Source organism: Ictidomys tridecemlineatus, chromosome 4, assembly GCF_052094955.1.
Source record: "Ictidomys tridecemlineatus isolate mIctTri1 chromosome 4, mIctTri1.hap1, whole genome shotgun sequence".
In the NCBI taxonomy this organism is placed as follows: Eukaryota; Metazoa; Chordata; class Mammalia; order Rodentia; family Sciuridae; genus Ictidomys; species Ictidomys tridecemlineatus.
In genome coordinates, this window is record NC_135480.1 from 188729108 (window position 1) to 188746845 (window position 17738).

General features: G+C 34.0%; 1 protein-coding gene across 7 annotated transcripts in view; it reads right to left on the reverse strand.

The window, feature by feature from the left end:
• Ecpas (Ecm29 proteasome adaptor and scaffold) overlaps window positions 1–17738 on the reverse strand; it is a 112108-nt gene that overhangs the window by 60490 nt on the left and 33880 nt on the right. For 6 of the 7 annotated variants that reach the window (XM_078047946.1, XM_078047944.1, XM_078047947.1 and 3 more), the window contains 6 exons: window positions 17488–17618; window positions 10048–10164; window positions 8399–8517; window positions 7205–7354; window positions 3883–4051; window positions 750–889 (listed from right to left, as the gene is read on the reverse strand). In XM_078047946.1, coding sequence (XP_077904072.1) covers window positions 750–889; window positions 3883–4051; window positions 7205–7354; window positions 8399–8517; window positions 10048–10164; window positions 17488–17618 — 826 coding nt within the window. Of the gene's footprint in view, window positions 1–749; window positions 890–3882; window positions 4052–7204; window positions 7355–8398; window positions 8518–10047; window positions 10165–17487; window positions 17619–17738 lie in introns of those variants that run through there. The other variant, XM_078047948.1, reaches the window with a different exon arrangement.

A 17738-nucleotide genomic window follows, 5' to 3' on the forward strand; every position in this document is an offset into this window, starting at 1 on the left:
TTATGCTGCTTCAACTACTTTTCTGATCCACCTCTTATTTCACAATTTATCAATCTGCTTCTTCTCAGCTATTCACAATCTACTATTAGCAAAGATGTTCTACAATTCTAGCTTAGGCATGATTCACCTACATCTTTTCTCAGCTAACTGCTACTAATTAATCCTTGAGCCCGACCATTATTTCCCTTCTATAATATTTCAGATTTAAACATTTTTTTACAAAACAAAGAAACACTTGGTAATAGTTAACCAATGAGGATAATTTTCACAATTCCTTTTATTCTGTCTTGATTTTATTTCTTATACCAAAAATTTCCTACTAGTCTAGTTACTTTTTGTATCTGCTCCTGTGTAAATTAGGATCTATTCAGCAACTCTTTTCATGAACATTATTTTCAATGTATAGCCATAATATACATGTTCTTTATTAAAAATAACCCAACTGTTAAACCAGAAAACAGAAAAAAAAAAATCACTTCTTGCATCTAACATGTCTTAAAATTCCTTTTGATCTTAACCTAGCTAAAAGTCCTATTTCATGACATTCCTAACCTACTCCAGCTTAAATTCTATCTCTAAACAGCTTTCTTTTTTGTCTTACTCAGAATTCTGCTCTTCAATAAACTTTACTTAATAGTAAACTTCATAATATCCTAAATTAAATACTGCATTCCTTAACAACTTAAAAGAACAAATATGTGTAAAATTTTTTGAAATTTGGTCCTTTCAATTTTGAAAAGTTTAGTTACCTTTGCTTGCTTTTCAATTCGAGGTCTGCCGCTGTTGCCACACTGTGACGTGTGTCACTAGAAGCAACCACCAGGTGGAGAACAGCTTCAAGTTCAGGCACCTGTTCAGCTTCTATGAATTTCACAATGCCCAATTTGCACTGTAGATAAATGAAGGGAAGAAGAAATCGTGGTCAGGGAAACAAATTACACCCACTAAAAACAATGTTTAACTATCAGTGTGGTCACAAACCAAGGATTAATAGTAACAATAGTAGGAGCTCCTATTTAGGTTTATAATGTGCCAGGGACTGTACTAAATCATATATATTCATGATTTCATTTAACCCTCCCAATCTATGAGATAGATGCTACTCTATATACTTTTCAGGTAAGAAAACTGAGGCAAGACAAAAGAGATCAAGACACACAGTAATGAAGGCAAGATTCAAATCAAAGTCTATTTGACTACAAAACTATTATGATACACAGCTTCACTTGAGGTTATGCAGCCTCCCTAGAATGATGAAGCTTTAAAGTCCACTTCTGGGGCCTCCAGGTAAGAGGGTAGTACATTAAGAATAAAGCGCTCCATGAATTTTTATAATAGTTCAAAGAGTACTAAACAACTCACATTCTATAGAACTCCACTCTACTGTTAACATACAAATTTTGTCCTCTATATTTTTAGATACTAAAAACCCAGACAGTATTCAATCAAATTGAATGACTGAAATGAAACACAGACTAAAGAAAGGAACTGCTTAGAACTACATGCAATGTGAAGGAGCTATAAATTTCACTACAAAATAACTCCAGGATTAAAATGCATGAAAAGTAAAACTTCATCTTCATTTTTTTTTAAGATGGATAGCATGCCTTTATTTTATTCATTTATCTTTATGTGGTGCTGAAGGTCAAATCCAGTGCCTCACATGCGCTAGGCAAGCACTCTGCCACTAAGTCATATCCCTTCATTTTTAAAAAAATAATTACATAATAGCTCATATATAAGTGATTGGGATTGGTAAATTTACACTTATTAAACAAGAAAAGCTACATTTAAAATGATGTAAAAAAAATCATAAAATGATGCCTTCACTCCTCTACTAAACACAACTTATAACAAGAGCTAAAAAAGACTCATTTTACATAAGTCATTAAAAAAAATCTATGAAAGTTGAGTACACAAAAATATAAAAACGTGTTTAAGAAAACTGAAAATGACACAGATGTACATGAATGGGAGACTAGTTAAAAAATATTACATGTAATTACATTCTATAGAAATATTCAAAAGGATGGACTTTTTTTTAACCTGAACACCATAAAATGATAAAAGAAAACTATAAATATTATGTGAATGGTGAGTAAACATGTATTGTGTAAAACTATTTATATACAAACACAGAGAACAAGCTGTAGATGAATGACAAACTAGGGTGGCAAGATTTCAAATAATTTTTAACTTTCCTTTATACATTTTTTTTTCCTTTTTGCTATGGAAAAAGCAAATCCGGAGGATTAAAAAAAGGGAAGAAGGACCCAGAGTCCTATGCATGCTAGGTATTCCACCACTGAGCAACATCCCAAACCTATATGATTTTTTACTCATTAGACTTCTAACTTTAAAATTACAAAAATAATAGCTGGTAGGTTGCAAGAGGGGATTGTTTTGTTGTGGTACTTGGAATTGAACCCAGGGGCACTTTACCACTTAGCTACATCCATACCCCTTTTCAGTTTTTATTTTGAGACAGTGTCTTGCTAAATTGTTGAGGCTGGCCTCGAACTTGAGATCCTCCTGCCTCAACTTCCTGGGTCTCTGGGATTACAGGCCCATGCCACTGCACCCAGCTTAAAAGCTGTTTTATTTAGAAAAAACAAAAGGTATTTAAAAATTAGAAGAAAATATTAAAACTATTTCAACAGTAGGATGTGAAATTGACAAAAATGCATTTACAAAAGCTCTTTTAATTCTTAATGACCAGCATTAAGATTACAAGTGAACATTAAAAACTACTCTCCAGAATTTGTAGTTGTAACGCCTAGACATAGATTCGAAGCCTAGTAACACAAGTGAGACCTTAGTGAATCTCAAAAACTTATTGCCTTTTAGAATTGGAAATAATAATTTCTATAACTCATTGGGTTGCTGTGAGGATTAAATGAGATAATGTATTCAAAGTAGTATAGTGCCTGTCACATATCATACTAGTAAAGTGTAGCTTCTGTTACTATTTACCTTACATGGGGGTTTAAGGATACAAAAAAAAAAAACAAAGAAAAAAAAGAGAGATGTGTATAAAACATAAAGTAAATCTAATCAATTATAATCCTCACTGAATGAAACATTCTATGAATTTGCTAGTTTCAAGAACGCCCCACTTGCCTCTTTTTCCCTCTCCTGGGAACACTGTTTTGATAAATGGTCACTTACATTCCCAAAAAGAAAAGGATCAAATCATTGAGACTGCCATGGAGAAATAAAGGAAGGATTAGAAGACTAACCCATGTTGCTTGAATTCCAAAATAATTACATACTGATCTCATCTGTTCTTCCCTGAGGTGCCTGATGACACAGACACAGTGAGGCACCTTCTCTGTAGAGCACCAGTCATTTTTAAAAGCTGCTCAGAGAACATCTGTGTCCTGTTTAAATCCAGAATAAAATTCTTAATGCCAATTTTTAAATTCCCAGGAAGAAATATAAAAGGGAGTCATGCTTTTCCCCCACATTGTCACTTGTGAAGCACAGGAGTTCCTCACTTTACACAAAATGTACATCCTAAAAAGCTGAATAAGATAAGATAAACTGCACTTTAACTGCACCAAAGGAGCTAGATAATTATTAAGCCTATAATTATAAACTAAAGTGACAGAAATTAAGTATACTCAATTTATAAATAGGCTGTGCTTGATTCTTGAAATATGTGAACAATGTAAGAAAAATTTAAAAGCATTTCCCACTCCTCCCTTTCCCAGGCTTTAACAAATAACTGACATGATGAAAAGAACACATTACACAATTGCTCCTTTCAAACATATTTCATTAGAGAGCCTGAATATACTGGAATTATGTCACACATGCTTCCATGAACTTCATAGGGGCAAGTGTACAAGGTCAAGTCCCATGATGAGCAGTGTGTGATACCTGCTCCAACTGTTCAGGTGTCCATGGGTTATCACCAATAACTCGTTTAGCTGCATAAAAGCTCATTCCTGGGGGAGGCTGTGGAATTCCAGAACCTCCCCCACTGTTTGAAGAAGAACCCTGTGCTGAAGATGAATTTTGGCGACTCTGGGATTCATTTAACACATATCTGGAAAGGAAATAAAACTTTAATGCTCTATAAAAACACATGCATTTGTGTGTGTATATATATATATATATATACATCTATCCACATATATGACATTCAATCATATACTGTCCTCCCATGTTTCTAGAAGAATAAACATCTGAAATAAAAAATTTATCATACTTTTATTGGTATCTAAGAAAAGGTATCTACATTTTCAGCAAATTAACAAGAAGAGTACTTCATTCAACCTGATTATAAATTAACTACAGCAGTTATCAACAATAAAAATATTTTGCTCACTCTTAATCTATTATTGTTCTGTGAGTCACTATGGATTCAAGCCTTTTGAGATTTTAGTTGACAAATAGAGACACAGGTTTCTTGGTGGTGGGCAGAGGCCAAATAGAGAGTAATTTTACACACACATTTCTCATTTCTGCTAAGTTGTAAATTCACCTTTCAATTCTCCCTGAATGATTTATATACCTACAAAAAACTCCAAACCCCTACTATATAATCACCTAAGACTCCAAAAGCAAAAAAAAAAAAAAGAAAGAAAAAGAAAGCAGGTGGTTCAAGGAGGAAAAATCATTTAAAAAATATACTTGTCCATTATATGTTTAAAGCATTTTACATGTTCTTAATATTAATTTATCATCCTATTTCTTTCTAGTTTATAAAGAGTAGAAATAAATTCTGATAAATTCATTTTGATCCAATTAAACGAGTATTCCTCAAGTACAACATAAAATATTGGTATAAATATTAATTCAAGTCCTTCAACTCTAAATTACTTCACATTACTTATAGGACATATTCACTTCAATTCCTAAATTCATCTACTTTTTAAATCTACTAGGGAATCACTTTAGTATTTTATATATATGAGGCAAGTTCTCATCAGTAAGAAAATGTGAGGAATCACTAGCTTTGATAAATCATGTTCCTAACTTATATTTGGATTTCAAGGTTTATATACCAAAGCCATCATCATCTGTCAATTCTGGATGCCTCCTTATTGAACAAATACAAAAGGAGGCTTTCGTTTATTTCTAGGTCCTAGCAAGACTTGTGGCATTAAGTAAATCAATCAGTAAGTACTGAACATATAACACTCTGCAAATCATCAAATTCTAAGCACAAGCCTGAGGAATAGAAAAAGGGACAAGACTGAGTCCCTGCCATATAGAACAAGACAAGACAATGACAACACAACATGTTGAAGAGCATTTATCATATATATTATCATTTATTTATCACATATCATTTATCATATATATTATCAGACACAAAGAAACCACAGAGAAATGATATGACAGAAATTGAGAGAATAAACATGGAGTGTTTGAAGACCCAGAAAAATCAAGCTAACAAAGTAAAGGAGCAAAAGAAGACAAAATTGAAGAGGAAAGGAATCAGACAGAATCTCTGGATTGAGGGACCCATGATATGCAGCCATGCCAAGCTTACCACATATAATACTTGTGATGAGGTAAGAATCATGATAGCAATTAGGGGACTGCAAATCAAAACTACATGAAATTTCATCTAACTCCAGTCAAAGTGACAATTATCAAGACTACAAGTAATAATAAATCTTGGCAAGAAAGTGTAGAAAAAGATTCATTCACGCACTGTTGGTGGGACTGCAAATTAGTGCAACCACTCAGGAAAGCAGTATGGAAAGTCCTCAAAAAACTCAGAACGGAAACTATGCGATTCAGTATACATACAAAGGATTTAAAATCATCATACTACATTGACATAGCCACATCAATGTTCACAGCAGCACAATTCACAACAGTCAAGCTATTAGAACCAACCTAGGTGCCCTTAAAAGATAAATGGGAAAAAAAAAGTGATACACACACACAAACACACACACACAGGGGAGTATTAACCATAAAGAAAATATGACATTTACTAGGAAATGACCAGAACTGGAAGACTAGCATGCTAGGTGAAATAAGCCAGTCCCAAAAAGCCAAAGGTTAAATATTTTCTATGATATGTGTAAGGTATCAGAGAATAAGGGAGGGGGAGAGTGAGAGAATCTCTCATCAACAGAGGAAAAATCAGTAAATGAAGGCAAGAAAGGAAGAAAAAGAGAACAGTGGAATGAATCTGACAAAAATTTCATATGTACATACATGAATACAGCACAATGAAACCAACATCAAGTATATCCAAGATACTAATTTAAAAAAAAATGTGTTTGTGTGTGTGTGTGTGTGTATTTAATAAATTGTGGAAAGATCAGTAGAGGGCGATGAGCAAGGGGGAGGGAGTGCAAGGGTAAAGACTGGGGACTGAATTAGAGCAAATTTTATTCCATGCTTTTGTGATTATGTCAAAATATATCCTAATGTAATATGTAACTAAAAAGAATCAATTTAAAAATTAATTTAAAAAGAATTCACAATTTCTACAAGGCAGAGGGGCAAGGAGCAATAACAAAATAGACAAGCTAGCAACAGCCCACAACCTGATACCAGGTCAGGATCAAAAGTCAGGTTAAAAAAAAAAAAAAAAAACTTAAATACAAAACAGCTTCCATTCTACTAAATACTAAAAATATAATAACAACACAAAGTGGTCATATAGGTAGGTAGTTAATGTTATGGGGAAACAAAACTAATGCACTTCTATCTGCTTCTATCTTCTAACTTCTATCAGTGTAGAGAGGTTTTAAGAAGAGTGGCTGACAAGAAAGAAACTGTGACAAGAAATGAAAAAAGCCAAAACAAAATGATAGCAGTGAAAATGGTTCTACAATATTAAGGAGTAAGGAGGTATTATGGAACTGATACTGTAGCAAGAAGGAAAAGAAAAGATGAAGATGATTTATAATTCTATATTAAGATGGCTAGAAAAATCATCATAGCACCAAAATAACATAAAAAGTAGAAAGATTTTTATGGGGAAAATGCAATTTTAGCTTGAACATTTTGAATCTGAAATCACGACAGCAGCTCAGCATTCATAAGGTCAATAAGTAGTGGAGTTAGAGTTTATAAAAGGTTGGGACAAGAGCAAAAAAAAAAAATCTGATATGTATCAATTTACAAGTGAGAGCTGGATCACTTAAAACAGCACTTAATTTCCACATGTTAAATGGAATCAAGAATGGGCTGCTTAGTTGCTTAGTTTCATTATTATTTTTTAACTCACCCATAAGGCATCAGAAGGACATCTAGCATGAAGTCCAAAAGCAACTGCACAGTCTTTGGTTTCTCAGCAAGATTAAACGGAGAAGCTGATTTTGATGATTCAACAGGGTATTTCATGTGAAAAAGGGTTGGTATTAAAAGATGCATTAAGCTGAAAAAACAATTATATTTATTGCAACTACTTAAAAAATAAGGTTGTAATACAAGCAAATAACAGATGAAACAAAAATCACATGACAGAAATTGGTGGTTGCAGCTAGAGTCACTCATTTTCAACATACTAATGTATAAAGTCCTAATCTAGGAACTGGCCTTGATTTCTTTCTTACTGAAAACTCAGTACACTGAGTGGTAACTGGTATTTCGCCAATTTGGCTCAGCGCTAAAGCATGTGGAAAGAATGTACATAAAGTAATTGTAATGTTAATACATGAAATTATCAGAACAGAATTTACATTAAATCTTAGATAAAGCTTAATTACAACACATTCTTTCAATAAAGTTTTTATTGAAATATTGAATATGCTCATAAATTATTCCTGGGTTCAATTTCCAACACTGTCAAAAGTATGAAAACAAATAAATAAATGTGAACTTAAAATTGTTATTGTTGCAATGGTGGGGACTGAATCCAGGACTCTGTGCATGACAGGCAAGCACTCTACCACTGAGCCATGACTCCAGCCCCCTCCTTTCTTTTTTTGGTACCAGAAATTTAACCCAGTGGGGGCTTAACCATTGAGCCACAGACTTATTCCTTTTTATTTTTTGAGACAGGGTCTCGCTAAGTTGCATTAGGGCCCTGCTAAGTTGCTGAGGCTGGCCTTGAACTTGTGATCCTCCTGCCTCAGCCTTCCAAGTCGCTAGGATTACAAGTATGCACCACTGTGCCTGGCAAGATAAAAATGTTTTGATGAGAAGGATTTTTAACTCTAATTTTTACCATCACATAAAATTAACTGCTTAAAAACAACTGACAAAAATATATTAGTCCTGCACATTTTTTCAATGTTCACATTAAGAAATTTTATAATAGTAAAACAATAACTGTAAGGTACCACAGAAAATGCAACTATTCGTCAGCTGAAAGAGCTCAAGCTTGCCATTTGCCGAGTGAAACCAAATATGAACCTATATTTAAAAAGCTGTTATTAATTCTTATAGGTGGGAAATAAAATAACTGAGGAAATCATACCTATCCTGCTGTGGCTGAGGCTTCCCCTCCATGGCAGTAAGAAGCGTAGGGGCCAATTCACATTGCTTTTCCACTGGTAGGCGAGGATAGCCCATCTTCACATAAATTATAGTAAAATTCTAATGCAAGAAGAGAAAAGCAAGTGAGAGTGAAGACAATATGATTTCAACAAAAACACATGCTGAAAGAGAGTTATGGGTTTACAAAAAAAAAAAAAAAAACCACAAACTTTAATCATCCTTTCTCCAGATTTATTAAAGCTTGACCAACTACTATACCTGAGGAGAAATTTCAATCCAATGTATTCAAACTGCTCACCTTAAGGTGGGCTTCATGTGAGGAAGATGACTTAATCTAAGCCACTCATGCATGTAATTACTTATCACTAAGAAGAAAAACTACAATCATTTAACCTAACTAAACCTACATACATACATTAGCATCAGATCTCCCAGTTTGTTGCATTAATTCTTATAAGCTAGGAGAACATGTGTTAACAAATCCCAGGCTATAATTCCCAAATGGTCAATTTCTACAATGTTAGGATACTACAGCACTCCATGGTTCCTCACTCCAATAACTTCACAATGGATGATCAACCAGGGGAAGAGGAGGGCAGGTTTTTATCTCTATAATCCATGCAAAAGCCATATTTGAAGCAAATTCCTAGATACATATCTATATTTACACATAAAGATTTGCTTTTATAAAGGTTCTTCATTAAAATGAACAAGCTTTAAATACCTTCTTATTTGACAGGTTTATTGACACAGTGTTTCCATTTGCTTAAAGAAAGGGACATATGTAATGGAATGATATGTCCACAACAGGCACAGGCAAGATGTCTAGACCATTAAGTGGCTCCGAAAGTTCTGCAACTCCTGATGTCAGATTAAGATTCAATGGAGTACCATGATGTTTAAATAATGTATACACTGTATGTTTATATCAGATTAAATATATCTATGTCCTCAAACATTTACTATTTCTTTATAGTGAAACCTTCAAAATCCTCTCTTCTACCCTTTTCAAATGCACAGTACATTACTGATGTCAACAGGCATGCTAGTGCAACAAGCACAACAGAACTTCTTCTGCTCTAACTGAAATTTTTTTTTAAAGCGAGAGAGAGAGAAGAGAGAATTTTTTAATATTTATTTTTTATTTTTCGGCAGACACATCTTTTGTTTGTATGTGGTACTGAGAATCGAACCCGGGCCACACGCATGCCAAGCGAGCGCGCTACCGCTTGAGCCACATCCCCAGCCCTCCAACTGAAATTTTGTACCCAGTGATCCATCACTTCCCCTTCCCTCTTCCCCACCTACTCTCCCAGCCTCTAGTAACCATTATTCTACCCTCAATAAAATCAACTTTTTTAGATTCTATATGTGAAATCATTCTTTTATGTATCAATATACCTGACAAGTCATTTCACCAACAATTCTTTGCCCCAAGCAAATGGTCATTACCTTGTTCCTGCCATTTCTTTTAAAGCAGTATTTCCTTTGGATCAGCACTCAGTGTGTCATTTAAAGAAAAATATCCCATATTTTACTTAGAAGTGGCCTACAGTAAAATTCTAAGCTTGCCAATATACTGGTGACATATGATAAATATTATGAAAGAAAACTCCAAACAGCACTCACTGTGACAAAGGAAACTGCAGCAGGGTCCTGGTATTGAACCAGTAGTGTCTCCACTGGGAGCTGTATTTTGGGGCGGCTTTTTATACGCTTATTCAGATGGACCAGCAGTTCCATTACCTAAAATAGAGACAGAGGAACTGAAGTTATTGATCATATCTTAAAAACAAATACATTTCTCAGATATTATTTTAGTAAACAGTAGCTACTTTGTTCTTTTAAGGGATATTAACTTGACATCCCAGAAAGGGAGTCAAGACACCAGTTTTGCAACATGCCTTGATATTACAAAAAGAGAAATTTAAGATCTAGATTGTACTGGTCTGCCTGATCAAGGAGCACTTCAGGGAGGAAGTGATAGGAAAACTGAGTCCTAAAGATTAGAAGAATCCCAAGCAGACAATCAGTTACAAGAAGGTACAGAAGATGAAAAGAACATGGCACATCACATCTGACTGAGGCAAGAGTGGTAAGAATTCATAAGAGCAGGATCTGGATTACAGAGGGAGTCTGACAAAATACTAAAGCATTTTTACTATATTTTGATTATCAACTAACACAACATTTTAAGTAAGAAATAACAAGTTTCTTCTCTTTTACATGGAGAAGAGAGCAGAAATAGGATTTGACACATCAATAATTCCTGTGGGAGGAAAGAAAGGTACTGAGACACTGATGACAATTGGCCTTAGATCTCACTTGAATGAAGGGATTATGTGCTAAGAGAGGTAAAACACTGGGCACTGAGAAATAATATATTTTTTAAAAGCCTCACCAAAGACTCAAGTTTAAGATAACTATTCTGGAAGGTCAGGTCCACACTATTCTCTATCATTTCTGAAATTTGTGCCCTATTCTCAAAGCAAGCATGAATGAAAGCTGTAGGATGTTCACAAGTGACAACAAAAGTTCAAAGAAATCTAGAGCAATAATAAAGCAAGTAAATATGTATAAAAATAAAAACAAACATATAATCAATGCTTATTAAAAGAATGATAAAAATCATATTAGCTAACATTTATCAAGTTGTTTTTCTAATGCATTCTGCACTTGTGCATACTACTATATAGTCCTTTAAGATCTCACAACAACCAATGAAGTGGTATTATCATTCCTATCTTAGAGATGAAGCTTCAGGGAAGTAAATTTACTTGTACAAGGATACTAAACCAGGGAGTGGCACAATCAAGATATGATTCCAGGGTCCAATTTCTAAACTTTTTCAAACATTGATATTTGAGCACGAGTTAAGCTACAGTATAAGACATGATGATAACATACAGGAACTTTGAAACTTGAATTGCTATTCACACTTCATCCAAACTTACCACCTGTATACAAGAGAAATCAGGAGGGATAAGGCTAAAGGAAAACTCCCTCTTCTAACCTTCTAATTTAGACTGATTCCTAAAAGGACTCTATGGAAAATTATTACTGATGGTGACAATCATGTCCATAATTATACTTTCTTTTTTATGATAAACTTATTTGGAATTTTAAATAGATTAATTACTTAATTTTCTTCTAGCAATATTATCACTTTAAATATTGATGAATTTCCTAAATTTGCTTATACATTGTCTGGAATCATCTATAAAACTCAGAAAAATTGAGAAACCAGCTGAACTAATTCTTTACCTGTCCAAATAGAGAACAGTTAAACTCTGTCAGTAAACTTACATAATTGCTAGGTCTAGGGTATACAGTGTTTTGACCTTATTTAATCATTTTTCCTTATTATTCATTCAGTTTGATGGTTAATATAAACTTAACTGAATTATATACCTAAAATACAAAATAAACACATCTATATAAACACCAGCCCTGTAACTCTTTACTCCTCCAAGTCACTAGGTCCTCCTCCTTAAGGTATCACTTCCCTGAATTCTATAATCACTTTCAATTTTGCAAAAATGGAATCTATTATGGTTTGTTTATAAGATGTCTCCTCAAAAGCTCCTGTTAATGCAGGAATACTTAGAGGTGAAATGATCAGATTGTGAGAGCTATAACCTAATCAGTTCATGCTAATTTGAGTGGACTAACTAGGTGGTTAATGTAGGCTGGTGGATATGGCTAGAGGAGATGGGATACTGGGGCAAGTCCCGGAAAGGTTCATCTTCCCTAAGGCCCCTTCCCCACTCCCCTCTCTCTTCTTCCTGACTCCCTCATGAGCTGAGCAGCTTTCCTCTGCTGGGCCTTTCCACCATGATGAGCTGTTTCACCCTGGACCCAGAGGAAAGGAGACAACTATTTATGGACTGGCACCCCAAGTAAACCTCCCCTCCTTTAAGTTGTTCTTTTCAAGTATTTGTCACAGCAAAAGATGAGTGGAACAAAATCATTGTAAGATGAACTTCTTGTCTGGATTTTTTTTTCTCTCTACATTATATTTGAGAGTCATCCACATTGTTGCTCATAGTAGTTCACTTTCATTGCTCTAATACGAAAATACTACTATTTATAGTTTCCTCTATCGTAAAAATTCAATTATTTCCAGGTTTAGGCTATTGTGAATAATGCTGATATGAACATTCCCAGACACATACTTTTGATGCATATATATATACACATATTTTTGTTGTATATAAACACAAAAAAACCTTTAGTCATGGAGTATGCACATGCTCAGCTTCAGTACACATTCCCAAAGTTTTCCAAAGTAAATTCACTATTTCATACTCCTACCAATAGTATATAAGAGTTCCAGTTGTTCCATATCCTTGCCAACAATGGGTATGATCAGGCTTTAATTTTTAGCTATTCTGATGAGTGTGAATATACAAAGCTAACCGTACAGTAGAATTCTAAATAAAAATGTTTCTTTAATAGGAAATGTACACTAATACTATATTAATAGAAAGAGAAAACTTTTATTTCTCTTTTACCCAATTTATCCACAAATTACCAGTTACCTTGCATAATATCCTGGTTAAGTCTAACATGCAAAATGAAATTAATACTATAGACCTAAAATTTCACAACTGAAAAGTCAATAAACTACAGTAAAATTAATTCTACTTTCATCAATTAAAAGACATTATGTTCGATATCTATATCCTTTGTTTATTAATAACAATATAATAATAAGCACACAGGCTGGGGTTACAGCTCAGTGGTACAGCACTTGCCTTACACGCATGAGGCATTGGGTTTGATCCTCAACACTACATAAAATAAATAAAGATATTGGGTCCACCTACAACTAAAAAAATTTTTTCATAATAATAATAAGCACACCAAATATTACACTGGTTCTGTAATTTATAAAAGGTATTATTATCAGTACATGACTGCACATACTCTAAAAATCTGACCAAATAGTTACACTTGAAAATAAGAACAGGAGGGGCTGGGGATGTGGCTCAAGCGGTAGCGCGCTCGCCTGGCATGCGTGTGGCCTGGGTTCGATCCTCAACACCACATACAAACAAAGATGTTGTGTCCGCCGAAAACTAAAAAATAAATATGAAAAATTCTCTCTCTCTCTCTCTCTCTTTAAAAAAAAAGAAAATAAGAACAGGAAAATATGCATCAAGATACTACCATCAGGCTGGGGCTGTAGCCCAATTGTAAAGCATTTGCCTCCCATGTGTGAAGCACAGGGTTTGACCCTGACACCACATAAAAATAAAGATAGCGTATGTTCATCTACAACTAAAAGTATATTAAAAAAAAAAAAGAGACTACCATCTACAATCAAAACAATGTGCAAGAATAATTATATTACTGCTTTTACAGTCATTCTTTTATCCTCTACTTACATCATTCATTGGCCTTTTATGTACTGAATTTTCATACATAAGCTAAAGAATAAACATGTTTAACCATTGCATAGAAGCATTATCTGGCAGAAACCAGTTTAATTCTGAAATTATCTCATATTTATAAAGTTCATTGTTAGTCATGTGCCAAGGCAAATTACTTATCCTCTCTAAGTCATTTTTTTAATCTATAAAACAGGAATAATAAGAATGCCTAAACTATATAATTTATTTTGTTAAAACAAACTGAGATAATAGCTACATAAACATCCACTAGTTTAAGCTATAAATATTAATTTCGGGTTCATTTTTTCCCATTTGTAGAACTCCGGTGATAATATTTCACAGGCTATTGTGAAGATTAAAGGAAAATATGTCAGAGTCTAGCATCATGCATGAAATATAACAGGTACTTCAGCTATTAGATTGCACTTCCAGTATTTTTTACTTGTGGATGGACCTTTATTGATTTGTGTGGTGCTGAGGATTGAACCAAGTGCCTCACACATGCTAGGCAAGAGCTCTACCACTGAGCCACAACCCCAGCTCCAGAAGTTTTCAAGCCCTTCTTCTAACAACAAAAAAAAAAAAACATACAATAGACTATAATTACTAATAAAGATGTTAAACTTTTGCATCAAAATTTATCAAGCCAATGGTGGAATGAGATGGATATCACTGCACTAGGTACATGTATGACTGCACATATGGTACAACTCTACATTGTGTACTGAGAAATGAACAGTTGTGTTTCATTTGTGTACAATGAATCAAAATGCATTCTGCTGTCATGTATAACTAATTAAAACAAATTTTTTAAAATTCATCAAGCCAAAATTATCAAAACTAGGGGCTGGGGTTGTGGCTCAGTGGTAGAGCGCTTGCCTAGCATGTGTGAGGCACTGGGTTCGATTCTCAGCACCACATAAAAAAATAAATAAAGGGCCACCAACAACTAATTAAAAAAAATTATCAAAACTAAGAGGAAAATCAGAAAAACAGTTTAGCAGCAATAGGAAGTTATAATTCAGTAACTACTAATTTACAACCAGTCTCCAAGACAGGTTCTCAAGCATAAAAGCACAATGTTACTGATGAGAAGCCTTACGACATTCTGAGCTCCATATTCCACAAACTGGAATATTCTTTTTGACTTATGAAGAATGCTTCTTATGAACATTAGAATACACTTCAAACTGGGAGCATAGCTCTGTGATGCAGCCCATGCTTAGCCTATATTAAGGTCCTGGGTTTTATCCCCAGCACTAGGTGAAAAACAAAAATTTAAAAGACCATAACTTTTTGCACACTAGGCTCCAAAATAAATTTTACATCCAATGTTTAAAAATTTAAAACAATGCTCTTGAGGGAAAGGAGAGGTACTGGGCAATGAAATTGACCAAATTATGTTATATGCATGTACAAATGAATCCCACTATTATGTATAATTACAGTGCACCAAATTTTTAACTTTAAAAAATAAAACAATGTTCTTATAAATTAATAATTAAGTCAAAACAAAACAACCAAATACTGCACATCAATATAATTACAGCGATCAAAGATAAATTCATAAGCTGAGGTAGTTGTTGGTTTTGAGTTTTTTAAAAAATATTTTATAATTCATGAAAAAAATATTTGGTGGCCAGCCTTACAGGTTACAGCCCCGGGTTCATATTCTGATTCAATCACTCATTATCTGACCTTAAGTGGTCTATTATCATTTCAAACCAGAGCTTCATATGTAAAATGTATAAAATACCAACCTCACAAAGTCCTTAGCACTTTTCCTGACACATAATAATCATCAGTATATTATTAAATAATCTCATGAGAAAACAAATAATTTGAATAAAAATTTAAAATATCTTAAAAAGGGAGAAAAATCAACCTAAATGTTGCGTTTCTTTTTAAAAATAACCATAAGATTAAAACTTTGATAATATTAATCAATAAAATTGGAAATAAGAATGGAATTTCTCCACTTGGAAGAAAGTTAATAGGATAAACAGTACTATAGAAATGAATGATACACAATCTCATATAGATGCATTAGTGATGGATGATTTTCCATAAAAAGACACAATATAATGAAAAAAAATCCTAGGTAAATGATTTTAAAACTACTGAAAATACTTGGCCTGGACTAATGCAAAAGTTCCCTGCTTAGTAATTCTTCTGGACTCCACTCTTAGTCTCCGCTCCAAGCTTCCTTCAACATCCAGGGTGACTGCATCACTACCATTAACACCCTTTCAAATCAGGGCTTCCTAGAATCCTGGTTCCCTCTATTGCTCTTCCATGTCCACCAGGGGCACCACTGTGGCCTTCCGTAATTCCATAAAGGTATCACACTAGTTTTGAACCCCTGCATGGAGCATATCTGTCTTTAATGGTCCTCCCATCTCTCAGCCTGGCTAATTTCTACACACCAAAAGGCCACCCCTCCATTCCACACTCATTCTAAATCATGTCCCCAAATACATTCTTTTATTTAATCCTTTATTTTTCCATCTTAGCATGTATTACTAACTGATTTTTTTGCTAGTGGTCTCCCCAACTAGGGGTTTCTTTCACTCACCAACATACCCCTTACTCCTGACATGAAGACGACTGACACTCAGTAAAAGAGACTGAAAAAACTAAGTAAACAGACATCAAGTTGGGCCTTTAGACCTTGCTATCCTGAGGGTAGGAAAGTCATAGAAGGATTTTAAATAGGAAAGTAATATGACAAAATAAATACCCCTCTATCTCAGCGAAGAATATGATTAATAGAAGGCATGTCAAATATGTAACAAGAATATCCATTCTTTCCTGCAGACATAATAGACATTCTTTTTTTTTTTTAAAGAGAGAGAGAGAGAGAGAGAATTTTTTATTTATTGTTTTTTTTTTAGTTTTCGGTGGACACAACATCTTTGTTTGTATATGGTGCTGAGGATCGAACCCGGGTCACATGCATGCCAGGCGAGCGTGCTACCGCTTGAGCCACATCCCCAGCTCCATAATAGACATTCTTAATGATACTCTTTCCCCCACAGAACCTAAATCATGCCTCAGAATCCTCAGGAAAGAACTCCAAGAAGTCACTGCCAACCACTTAAAATGTCCTAAGGGATGAAACCTAATGATAATTCAAAGACTGGAAGGCCTATTATAAATATAGCAGAATAATCCTAATGAAATATTATATAAATCAAAAGGGGAAAATGTTCATTATAGAAGTTGGTTTTAAAATATTGATGTCAGTTATCTAGCTTTTTGAAATAGTATTTTCATAATCTTAAACTGGAACTACATAATAATTTTTGCTTTTAAAATTTTATTTGCTTACCTTTAATTAAGGTTATATTCTCTGTCATCCAAATGATTAGAATATTTTTGTCCCCTTTCACACTAGAATTAAGGGCATGAATATCAGACCATGCCTCTTTACAGACCAGAAAAATTATCAATTAAATTACCTACCACAATTGTACAGCTGGTGCTAACCACAGCTGTGCTAAGCACACAAATTACTTTTGAATCATGAAAGCTGGTTCTAAACTTACTTTCCATTTTGAAAAGCCATTAGGATCACAAACTTGGATTTCAACAAAGGGCATGGAAAACTCACTTCATAATACATGATCATTTATTCACTATTTAATTCCCCCAACTGTCCCAACATGCTTACCTTTTTCCGTACTCCTTCTTGGGTACTGGACAATTTGAGCAAAACAGGAGGAAGAAATTTAGATATAATATTCTGTAATTGTTCATCTGTTTCAGCATGGCCAAGTCGTAAAAAGACCCGTTCAAGCTGATCTATAATATAAAGAGAAAAAAAGAGAACTTGGCAAATCAAATACAACCAAACTATTTTTATACTTTAATCCTTTTTTCTGTACTATGGAACCTTTGGTCAGAAATTAATCAAAGCTTGGC